At 38.1% G+C, this 12,781-nt stretch overlaps 1 protein-coding gene and 1 long non-coding RNA gene across 10 annotated transcripts in view; one reads left to right on the forward strand and one right to left on the reverse strand.

The window, feature by feature from the left end:
* The window catches only part of TPRG1 (tumor protein p63 regulated 1), a 290,596-nt gene that overhangs the window by 144,309 nt on the left and 133,506 nt on the right, over nt 1-12,781 (forward strand). For all 9 annotated transcript variants that reach the window (XM_072618834.1, XM_072618840.1, XM_072618836.1 and 6 more), the window contains one exon: nt 9,682-9,902. In XM_072618834.1, coding sequence (XP_072474935.1) covers nt 9,682-9,902 — 221 coding nt within the window. The remainder of the gene's footprint in view (nt 1-9,681; nt 9,903-12,781) is intronic.
* LOC140510320 (uncharacterized) overlaps nt 1-12,781 on the reverse strand; it is a 97,648-nt gene that overhangs the window by 46,479 nt on the left and 38,388 nt on the right. The gene's annotated exons all lie outside the window — the stretch shown is intronic.

Consider the following 12,781-nt stretch of genomic DNA (forward strand, 5'->3'; position numbering starts at 1 on the left):
ATTCCAACTCCATAGGTTTTCTCTGGATGTGGACGGCATTTGTATCATGAGTCCTTTGGAAATTATTTCAGTCCTTGCATTACTGTGAAGAGCTAAGTGGATCAGAAATAACCTTTGATCACCATGGATGTTACTGTGTGTAATGTTCTCCTGGTTGTGCTCACTTCACCCAGCATCAGTTCACATAAGTCTTTCTAGGTTTTTCTGAAGTCTTCCTGTTCATCATTTCTTATAGCACAATAGTATTCCATTACATTCATATAGCACAACTTGTTCAGCCATTCCCCAATGAATGGGCATCCATTCAATTTCTGGTGCTTGGCCACCACAAAAAGAGCTTCTATAAATATTTTTGTACACGTGGGACCTTTTCCCATTTTTATTATCTCTTTGGGGTACAGCCCTAGAAGTGATATTGCTGGATCAACAGGTATGCATATTTGTATAGCCCTTTGGGCATAGTTCCAAATTGCTCTCCAGCATGGTTGGATCAGCTCACAGCTCCACCAAAAAAAATGCTTTGTGTTGCCACTCTCCCACATCTTTTCCAATATTTCTCATCATCCTGTTTTGTCATGTTAGACAATTTGATAGGTGTGGTATGATATCTCAGAGCTGTTTTGATTTGCATCTCTCTAATCAATAATGATTTAGAGCATTTTTTCATATGACTATAGATAGCTTTAATTTCTTCCTCTGAAAACTGCTGGTTCATATCCTTTGATCATATATCAAATGGAGAATGAGTTGTATTCTTGTAAATTTGAATATGAATGAGACCTTTATCAGAGACATCAATTGTAAAAATTCTTTCCCAGTTTTCTGCTTCCTTCCTATTCTTGGTTGCATTGGCTTTGTTTCTGTAAGAACTTTTCAATTTAATGCAATCAAAATTATCCACTTTGCACTTTATAACGTACTCTATCACTTGGTTAGTCATACATTTCTCCATTCTCCAAAAATATGACAAATACACTTCCTTGCTCCCCTAATTTGTTTATATTATCAGCCTTCATACCTGGATTGTGTACCTATTTGGACTTTATTCTGATGCATGGTGTCAGACAATGGTCTATGCCCAGTTTCTGCCACATTATTATTCAATTTTTCTAGTAGTTTTTATCAAACAGTGAGTCCTTATCCCAGAAGCTGGAGTTCTTGGGTTTATCAAAGAGTAGACTGCTGTAATCATTGACTGCTATGTCTTGTGCATCTAACCTATTCCACTGATCTATGCCTCTATTTCTTAGTCAGTAGCAAGTGGTTTTGATGATTGCTGCTTTATAATGCAGTTTGAAGTCTGGTATAACTAGAACACCTTCCCTAGCATTTCTTTTCATTAATTCCCTTGATATTCCAGAACTTTTGCTCTTACAGATGAATTTTGATATTATTTTTCTAGCTCTAGAACATAATTTTCTGGTAGTTTGATATGACACTGAATAAGTAAATTAATTTTTGTAGAATTGTCACTTTTTTGTATTGTCTCAGCCTACCCACAAGCAGCTGATGTTTTTCTAATTACTTAAACCTGACTTTATTTGTGTGAAAAAGTGTTTTGTAGTTGTGTTGGTATAGTCCCTGAGTTTGTTTTGGCAGGTAGACTCCCAAATATTTTTTAATGTCTACAGTAACTTTATGTGGAATTTCTCTTTCCATCTCTTACTATTGGGCTTTGTTAGTAATGTATAGAAATGCAGATGATTTATGTGGGTTTATTTCTTATCCTGCAACTTTACCAAAGTTGTTTATTATTTCAAATAGTTTGGACTTGGTTCTCTAGAATTCTCTAAGTTTGTCATCATATCATTTGCAAAGAGTGATAACTTATTGCTACTTATTTTTTCAAGGAAGACTCCATTTATTCCTATGCTCTCCAGTGTTTTCAATAGGAATGAGTGTTGTATTTTGTCAAAAGCTTTTTCTGCATCTATTGAAATAATCATATGATTTCTGTTAGTTTTGTTGTGGATATGATCAGTAATGCTGGTATTTTTCCTAATATTGAACCAGCTGTGCATCACTGGTATAAAGCCTACCTGATCATAGTGTATTATTCTTGTGATAAGTTGCTGTAATCTTTTTGCTAATATCTTATTTAATATTTTTCATCTATTTTCATTAGGAAAATTAATCTATAATTTTCTTTCTCTATTTCGGCTCTTCCTGGTTTAAGTATCAGAACCATATTTGCATCATAAAAATAATTCGATAAGATTCCTTTGCCAGTTTTCCCAAATAATCTATATGGTATTGGATTTATCAGTTTAAATATTTAATGGAATTGGCTTGTAAATCCATCTGGTCCTGGAGATTTTTTTCCTAGGTAGTTCATTGATGGTTTATTCAATTTCCTTTTTTGAGATGAGGTTATTGAAGTATTTTACTTCCTTTTCTATTAATCTGGGCAATATATATATATATGTATATGTATAGATATAGATATATAGATAATTATATTTTAATATTCTTCCATTTCACTTATATTGTCAAATTTATGGGCATACAGTTGGGCACAATAATTTTATTTATCGTTTTAATTTCCTCTTCACTGGATGTGAGTTCACTCTTTTCATTTTAGATGTTGGTAATTTTATTTTCTTTCTTTTTGAAAATCAAATTGACCAAAATTGCACCAATTTTCTTGTTTTTTTTTTCATAAAACCAACTCTTAGTTTTCTTTACTCGTTCAATAGTTTAATTTTTAATTTTACTTTTCATTTCAATTTTTTAATTTTAGTTTTATTTTCAATTTTATTAACCTTGCCTTTGGTTTTCAGTATTTCTAATTTGATATTTACTTGGGAATTTTCAATTTTTCTTTTTCCGGATATTTCAGTTGCATGCCCAATTTATTTCTCTCCTCTTTCTCTATTTTATTCATGCAAGTGTTCAATGATATAAAAATTCCCCCAAGAACTGCTTTCACTGCTGCTCATAAGTTGTGGTAGGTTGTCTCATTATTGTTCTTCTTTTGAATGAAGGTACTGATTGTTTCTATGATACGTCATTTAACCCCCTCATTTTGGGGGATTAGATTTTATAATTTGAAATTAATTATTGGTTTATTTTTCCATAACTTTTAAATACATATAACTTTGATAGCATCATGATCTGAAAGGAATGGTTTCATCTCTGCCTTTCTGAACTGGATTGTGAGAATTTTATGCCCCAGTACATGGTCAATTTCTGTTTTTGTGCCATGTGCCACTGAGAAGAAGGTACATTCCTTTCTATCTCCATTTGGTTTTCTCAAGAGGTGTGTCATAGCTACCTTGTCCAGAATTCTATTCACCTCCTTAACCTCTTTCATTTTTTTATTTTGAGGTTAGATTTATCAAGTTCAGAGAGGTGGAGGATGAGGTCTCCCACTACTATAATTTTGTTGTTTATTTCTCCCTGTAATTCCTTTAACTTCTCCTCTAAGAATTTGGATCCTATACCATATGATACATATGTGTTTAGTAATGATATTATTTCATTGTCTATGGTCCCTTTAACTGGATATAGTTTCCTTTCCTTTCTCTTTTGATTAGATTTATTTTTGATTTTGCTTTCTATGAGATTAAGATTGCTACTCCTGCTTTTTTCTCATCAGCTAAAGCACAAAATATTCTGCTCCAACCTTTTACCTTTCCCCAATGTGTATCCCCCTCTTTCAAATGTGTTTCTTGTAGACAACATATTGTAGGATTATGTTTTTTAATCTAGTCTGCTATCTGCCTCTGTTTTATGGAAGAGCTCATCCCATTCACATTCCCAGCTATAATTACTATCTGTGTCTTTTTCTCCATCCTATTCCCCCCACTCCATTTATGTTTTTATTTCTCCCTTCTCCCTTGCCCTCCTCAAAAGCGTTTTACTTTTCATCACAGCCTCCTACAATCTTCCATCCCTTCCATCTCGAACCCCTCCATTTTATTTCCCCTTTCCCTTACTATTCCTTCCCTCCATTTTAATCCCCCTCACTCTCCTTTCTTTCACTTTTCCCCTTGTACTGCCTGTAGGGCAAGTTAGATTTCTACCCTTAATTGAGTATATTGCTGCCTCCTTGAACCAAATCTGATGAGAGTAAAGCTCAAAGAATGCTTTTCTCCCTCTCCTCCTTTCCTCTATTGTAATGTTTTTGTGCCTCTTCCTTTTATGTAATTTGCCTTCTTCTGCCTCCTCCTTTTCTCTTCTCCAGTTACAATCCCTTTATATCCTTTAATTACATTTTTATGGCCACATTAGTTAATTTATAACCACTCCCTAAATCTATATCTATATATCCATTTCAAATGTTATATTAAATAACAGTTCTAAAGATTGACAAGAATCATCCTCCCATGTAGGGATGTAAGCAGTTTGCCCATACTGAATGACATTTTTTTCTTTTTTCTTTCCCTGTTTACATTTTTATGTTTCTCTTGAGTCTTGTATTTGAAGATCAGCTCTGACCTTTTCATCAGGAATGTCTGGAAATTCCTTATCATTGAATGTCCATCTTCTTGCCTAAAAGATTATGCTCAGTTTTGCTGGGTAATTTATCCATGGTTGTAGTCTAAATTCCTTTGTCTTACAGAATGTCCTATTCCAATCGCTCTGATCTTCTAATGTAGAAGTTTTAAGGTGCTGTGTGATCCTGACTTTAGTTACTTGATATTTTAATTTTTTTCTTTCTGACTGCTTGAAGTACTTTCTCCTTAACTCGATAGTTCTGTAATTTGGCAACAATATACCTTGGGGTTTTCATTTAGGTATCTCTTTCAGGAGGCAATCTGTGAATTCTTTTGATGACTATAAGACCTCTGGGCAGTTTTCCTTGATGATTTCTTGGAAGATATTGTCCAGGTTCTTTTTTTTTCACTATGGCTTTCTAGTAGACCAATAATTCTTAGATTTTCTTTTCCCCCCTGGATCTGTTTTCCAGGTCAGTTGTTTTTCCAATGAGATATTTTACATTTTCTTCTATTTTTTCATTTTATAGATGTTGTTTAGCTGATTCTTGAATTATTAGCTTCTACCTGTCCAATTTCTAATTTTTAATAAATTGTTTTCTTCAGTTAACTTTTGTACTTCCTTTTACATTTGTCTAATTTTCCCAGATAAATTTTGTACTACCTTATCTCTTTGGCCAGTTTTACTTTTTAAGGAGCTGTTCTCTTCAGTGAATTTTTTAAAATATTTTATCCATTGTATTTTTTAATCATTGGCCAATTTCTCTTCTACCTCTCTAATTTGTCTTTTAAAAATTCTTATTGAGCTCTTCCAAGAATGCTTTTTGAATTTGAGACCAGTCCATATGTTCACCATATATGTGGGTGCATTGACAGTGATGTCCTGTTCTGAATTTATATTTTTTCTTCTTTGTCTCAGTGGTAAGATTCTATGGTCTTTGCTTTTCTGATTTGCTTCTTGCTCATGGTGATTTCCTTTTCTCTGGCTTTTAAAGTGAGCCAGTCTCTGCTTCTGGGGATCAGAGGGCTCTGTCCCACATTTCTTGTGCTGAGAACTTGAGGCCTGGTTACTGGCTTTGTGTATTGTGGCCCCTGGCTTTTTCAACTAGAAGCTATATAATGCTGTAGCTTACCTGATACTGAGCTGACTGGCGTGTGCCAAGGCTGAGGTCAGGTGAAGCTTTTCTGAGTTTCCCCAGGATTACACTGAAACTCCTGGAGTGAGTTGTGGGGGAGGGTGGTCTGACTGTGGGAGCTCTCCTCCTCTCCCAGGGCTACTCTAGAATACAAGCAGGCTCAGTCACTGCTAAGCCCTCGTCTGCATTGATGTTTACCCAATACCTCTGAATGTGCTAAGGCATGCTTGTGGTCCTAGTTTTGGCCCTTATGGGCTCCCCTCCTCTGGGGCTCAGGATGTCCTCCTGGATGGCTGAGGTGTGGCTTACTGGGACATCTCCAGCCCTGTATTGGTCCTCTTCAGTTACAGCAAGAGATACTATTGTCTTCAATCTCCCTAGCCTCCCAAGGTGAGAGACTGCTATGCCCCTTCTGCTGATTCCACTGTTTTCCTGGGGAAATATTCTATGGGTTTTTCAAGGTCAACAAGGGAAGAGTGAGAGCATTTACAGTTTACTCCACCATCTTGGGTCCTGGAAGTTCAAGTAGGTCAGTTTCAAATATTCTATCTGTGGGCTGATAGTCTCAGGAATGGCTGCTGCTGTTACTGAGGGTCCTATGCTTCTCTCTCACTCAGTTCCACTGGACTCTTGTCCTGTGCTGATATGTTTGCAAATCCACACTGCTGCTTCTGATACAGTCTGTATAGGGCCATACTTGCTCTGCTATGGCTATCCACAGATTTTATATTTGATCCTTCAAAGACGTTGACACAAATTCTCCTTGTATGCACGAGTCACAAGAGTTTAAAAAGGGGGAAATGGTTCATTTACAGGCCAAAGAAAATAAGTTGGGCTCATCTGAAAAAACTCAAATAAAGACTCATTTATGAGTCTCTCTACTCCTCTCCTAACCACGCCGTCCCCCCCCCCCCCCCAAAAAAAAAAACTTGTGTAGCCTCAGTCTCTTATGATCATGCACACGCAGGAACTCTAGCTGTCATGGCCATTGTAATCATTAGTGTCTGTTTCCTCTTGCTCCAATCTACTTAAGGTAGATGTTATTCTGCCTGCCATTCTCAGCCACTGCAGCAGAAGATGATAGCTCTCCTTCTCTCTCACCCTTTCTCATGATGGTTCTTCAACTGGTCTCTAGACAGTCTCTGTTCTGTAGGAATCCAGCATATGGGAATGACTGGCATTCCCTGTTACTGCCTGCATAGGAATTCCTGTGGTCATCTTAGTAATGGAGTTCCTCAGGTGAAACACTTCCTTGGAATCCTGTCCCATAACTGAAAGGGGGACCACCAATTTCTTGGAGATGTTTCTTTTCTTTTTGTTTTGTTTGATTTTTTTTCTTTTCTGCATGCATCTCAGACATAGTGCCTCAAGATAATCCCTACTCTGGGTTTTTCCCTTTCATGATGGTTCTTTATGGCTTCTGAACTCATGGCAACTTGCCCAGTGTTCACCTTTGAACATTACTTCTCTTGACTTTCTTCAAGACTCCACTTAAATCACACGTGTTTTAGGAGGACTTTCTGCCTCCCCCTTCTTCTAAGCTTCTAGTGCCTTCCACTCTAAGATTGCTTTCCATCTTCTTTGTAAGTTTCTTTATGGGTCAAGACAATTTTTTTTCACTGTTTAAAATCATCATCAGCTCTTACCACAGTGCCTCACATACAGCAAGCACTTAATACATGTCTGTAAAGGATAGATCAAGGAAAGACCACTTGAGAGATCATTCTGCCAACTCAGTCTTCTTCCCTATTGCCAGTGTGGATAATGATGTCTTTACTACCCCAATATACAGGCAGGGCCCCTCCCACTCAAGTGAACAATTTCTATGGAGTCTCAGACTCAGCAGACCTCACCATGTTGTCCATCAATTTCCCATGAGGCTATTTGGCAACAATTTGGCATATGATTCTCTTGCAGCAGCCTATGTGGGGGGGGAAGGGCAGGAGAAAAATACTTCTGGCACTGATACATTTGATTCATCTTCTCCCTTTGAATTTAAGTAGCTGTGACATTGTCTTAAGAAAAATAATGAAGCCTCCTTCATTCCACTGCTGGGAAACTGGGTCCCTAGTGAGTAAGTAGCTGAAGATAAGACTCCTAAAATTAGTAGATACCCCAAAAGACATTCTTGCAAGTTGCTGCATGGCTCTGAGATCAGCTGTCCAATATGCTCATCAACAAGCAGAATATTAACTTATCTACTTCCCTTCCTGGTGTTGGAAAAAGGCTGAATAAATATGGAAAGCAGGTTGGGAACATAGCATTTGGGCTGGATTTATTTCTAATGTGAATTGGGCAAGGTCTCATCTTTCTGTGTAACTAAGGTATGCATAGATCTTAAGATTCACTCAATAAGAAACATAGGAATGGCTAGAGGATGTAGGATGGGAGAGCACCTCAAACTCCAGTGTAAACAGCTGGAACACGGAAGCAGAAGCCTCCCCTTATTTCTTCAATATGATGCCCAGGTAGTTGGAGCAAAGTTCAGATTTCTCTGGGATTGTCCATCAGATTTCCCCATACTCACCTCCATAGCCTGTAGAAGACTCTGAGAGATGTATTCTGCCAGGCACCCCAAGGACCCCTTGCCTGGGCCTCTCTGCTTCCTTCTTTGTTTTGAAGGAAGCCAGTTAAAGCAAGGGAGGTAAAATGGTCCTGAGTAAAGTGATTCTCTTGTTTTCTGTCTATGATCATTTACTTCATAAGCTTTTCTAGGGAGTGAGATTTTGGCTGAGGTCCAGGCTACAAAGGGAGGTTTAAGGCTGTTTCTTCACAAGAGTCGAAGATAAAGGAAATTTGAAGAGAACTGCCTCCATTGAGAAAGTAGTTTAACGGTATTAGAAGACTATAGAAATAGTAGCAATATTATTTGACATTTAAATAGCACTTGCTATGTGAAAGGCACTGTGCTAAACTTAAAATGTTGGTCAGAATTTGAAAAGCAATTTATACACAGATGCATCAATGGATCTTTGACTTCTAAAAATGGAGATATTCCCTTCAAACATGCAGAGCACCACCCATCCCTCTCTGCCCATCGTGGGTGACTCTTATGTTCTCCCATGGGAGACCACCAAGTGAGCTTGTGTCCTTCTAAGCACTCCACGGATAATTCTAAGAGAATCCAAATACATCCTTCCTTCCTGTGTTCTGAACAGACATCTTTTCTTCCACCTCAGATGCTCCTGAAAATATTGTTTGAATCTTGCCATTATCCCACACTATCACAATGATTTTCTGTCTTTCAGTGTTAAATGCTACTTTGAAGAAATTGAATATTGTATTTGCTCTTACTGTTTTGGGGAAACTGAGGGGGGAAACTAAAGGGACTCACTAAATATGGCAGCTAGGTAGTGCAGTGAGTAAAGGACTGGCCCTTGAGTTAGGAGAATCTGAGTTCAAATCTGGGCTCAGATACCTGACACTTACTGACTGTGTAACTCTGGAAGTCACTTAACCCCAACTGCCTTGCCTTCCCTCCTCCAAAAAAAAAAAGAAAGAAATATCTCTGATTTTTGATAATGCAATATATAATGACGTGAACTACCAGTATATTTTTGTGTGGGCATGAGGGCACATATGGAAGCAATTTAGCATGAAGACCTTCTATGCCGTATTTCTCAATGTTCTGCTATGAATTTGGAAGGCACAGACCTGTCATGGAGTCTTAAATGTGTTTTGAGTCAAGTGCATTTTCAAAATCAGTTTTTTGGAATCCTTAGGCAGGGACCATTAATACAACTTTCCTTCTCATCTCTTATTCACTTCCTTGTCCCCTTTGATGAGGATGGACAGAAATAACTGCTGTCTCACTCACTTTCCCTTTTTGAAGCAGTGATTGCTGTCTGCCATCCAGCCCCCTGCCTTCACTCTGCCACAGATGGTCTCTAATTCCCTCTCCCTGGAGTAGCCATGAAAAGATGTAGATGGTATTTTTGGAGTCTGTGTCATTAGACTAAATCTACTCAGACCTCTAGTTAGTCATCTCAGGGGGTTGTTTGTTAATTTTTCAGAATTCCAAACTGCTAAACTTGGCCTGTTTTGTAGCAGCCAAAACATACGTGCTTCCCTGTCATCTAATACTGTCTTTTCCATCATACTTTCAGGCTGTAGAATGTCGACCACTGGCAGCTTCGAAGGGTTCCAGTCTGTGGCACTGAAGCCAGATGGAGAGGATCAGCCCGCAGAAAGAGACAGTCTCTCAGCTGAAGAGGGGAGCTCAGCAGTGCCCAGCAGAATGGCAAGGCAGTCTAGTGTGACTGAGTCAATTCTCTACCCAAATCCGTATACTCAGCCACATCGTACACGCAAATACTTTGTTACTCGGGTAATTGATCCTTGTTCCTATTCCTTAAACCACGTTTTAGATTTCATGGAAGTGGGCAAAGGGCCTAGACTGGTACATCTTAAAAAAGGAATATAATGTTATCTAAAGGGCTAAAAAAACCTGGGATAGCTGGAGACTGGATTTCAACATAGGTTGATACAATGCTCTACTTTGAATTAGAAGACCCTTAGAGGCCATTATACCAAAACTTTTTATTTTATATTTGGAACTGAGGCCAAGAGAGCTAACATGACTTGTTTAAAGTCTTACACCTAAGTAGCAGAACCGTCATTTAAACTCAGGCTCTGCAATTTTAAATTCATTGAATTCCTCATCTTTCTCAAACCTAATCCAGTATGTTCTTCACTTTATTTATCCATCCATCCATTCATTCATTCCCTCATCCATTGATTATATTCCCTTATTTTAAATTTGCCAAGTGTCTGCTATGAGCAGGGAGGTGTGCAAGACAGGACAGAAATAGAGACATAACAGAGAGGCTGCTTTCAAGCATTTGAAACTCCAAAGTTTAGAGAGGCAGGGCATACCCACCAATGATTATAATAGACAAAGCACAGGAGGATTATTCTGAGCAAAGACAAAAGGGCCCTTTTAAATGAGTAGGAGGAGGAGGGAGAGTTGCATGGAGCAGATGACACCCAGGATGGACTTTGAAGGTTCTATGTGTAGTGACAAGTCCTACACTTGGAATACCAAGAGCCTGGTTTTAAACTGGGGGTGCTGAGGAGGGGAGTGGGGAAGCAGGAATGTAAGGGGTGGCCAGAAATACAGAGATGGGGAAGGAAGGAGCATCAAGAGAATGATGACTAATTAGTTCACAAAACTATGGGTGAATGAATAGATGACATGCTAGATCTGTAGTCGCCTTCAAATCCTCTCCTAACCCTTCTTAGTTGAGAGAATCAGGTGAGACTTTGTTTTCTCATACCGAAAACAGGGCTGATAATATCTGATAGGGCTGGAGTTTCCAGTAAGATGAATTCTGCAAATCACTTTAAAAATCTTGGTCTTATCTTTGTGCACATATATATATTTACCATATGAACCCATGCGAACAAACATTGTGTGCGTGTGTGTAGACAGGTTTGAAATGGACCTGTGAGTTTATCACTCTAGGAAACTCCTAGTAATTAAACTTCCTCCATACAGATGAATCAATAGTCCAATCAATCCATCCCTTAAGAAACATTTATTAAGCACCTACTATGTGCCAGGCACTGGACTGACCACTGGTAATACAAGTACAAAGAATGAAACCATCCATTCTTGCAATGTGCTCACATGCTAAAGGTCCTTAATAGTCTTAGATGCTTGTGGAACAGATTGGGCGACTTCCTGAGGTAACGTAGGACGGTAGTGATAAGTTTCGACCCTATGTCTTTCTGGCTCTAAAGCTTGTTTTCTCTATTTTGTGCACTACACTGCATTCACACACACACACATACACAGAGTAATATTATGTATGTGTATACATACATGTGTATATATGTAGGTGCATAAATATTTCTTTCCATGTGTATGTATGTTTAGATGCATGTATGTATGTATTTGTATACATATATATCTGTATGATTGTGTGTATATGCACATATATGTATATGTTAATGTGTGTGTGCATTGAGAAATATATACATTTACATATTTTCACTGGTGCATAATCCTTTGTGACCCCAGTTAGGGTTTCCTTGGCAAAGATATTGGAGCGGTTCGCCATTTCTTTCTCCAGCTCATTTTACAGATGAGGACACTGATTCAAATATTTTAAGTGATTTGTTCAGGGCCACACAGCTCATAAATGTCTGAGGTCAGATTTGAAGTCAGAAAGATGAGCCTTCCTGACTCCAGACCTGGAACTTTATCTAATGTACCATCTAGCTGCCTTTTCCATATAAGCATCCTGTACATGCACACACAAAAACCACAATACACATGCATGCACATGTGTGTCCATGCATAAATGTGCATGTGTGCATACCCATGTGTATATGTGCGGGTATTGCATGTATGTATATGTGTGTGTATTAATACATGCATAAGCAATATATAACAATATAATAGTTGTTCATACATGCATATGAACATATATGTATGTATATTTATGTCTATAATGTGTGAAAGTATGTATATGCTTACACCTAGATGTGTTACTACGTATGTGTAAACAACTTTAGAACTCTGAATTTCTCAACCCAAGAACTTGAATATTCAAGTATGAAAGTAGGCTGTCCTAGGTTTTTCAGAAAGATTGTGTATCCAGTTTGGGACACTATATTGAATTTGATATGCTAGTGGGGCATGGAAGTAGAACTATCCAATAAAGAGTTGGAAAGACAGGCGTGGGAAACTGATCAGGAATTGGGGGACGTCTATTGAGGGTATAGTTGGAACTCTAGAGAAGAATGTTTGCCAAGGGAGAGAGTTAAGAGAAAGAAAAGAGGGCCAAATTCAGAAACCTGGTAGATACTCAAACTGAAAGATTTGGAAGCAGAACGAGTAGCCAATAAGGAGAACTGAACTCAAGAGTTCTGTACAAACACACTCACAAATGTATGTGTATGTGTATACATACATAGGCACACATGCACACACACATATACACATGTAATACATATACATGTAAGTATGTATGTGTATTGTGTGGATATATGTACAGGCATACATGCAGATATGTGTATGCGTACATACAACTTCACAAACTCTCTGTGTGTATGTGTGCAGACAACGTTATGTAGAAGATAAAAGAAACAAACCTCAGAATCAGGCAGACACAGAGTCTAGTCCTGTCTCTAATCTCCCTGTTAACTGGAGAAGTCATCCCACTCATGTCTCTAAGACTGCTAGGTACCATATAAGGTGGC

This window comes from Notamacropus eugenii, chromosome 6 (assembly GCF_028372415.1).
Source record: "Notamacropus eugenii isolate mMacEug1 chromosome 6, mMacEug1.pri_v2, whole genome shotgun sequence".
Lineage (NCBI taxonomy): Eukaryota > Metazoa > Chordata > Mammalia > Diprotodontia > Macropodidae > Notamacropus > Notamacropus eugenii.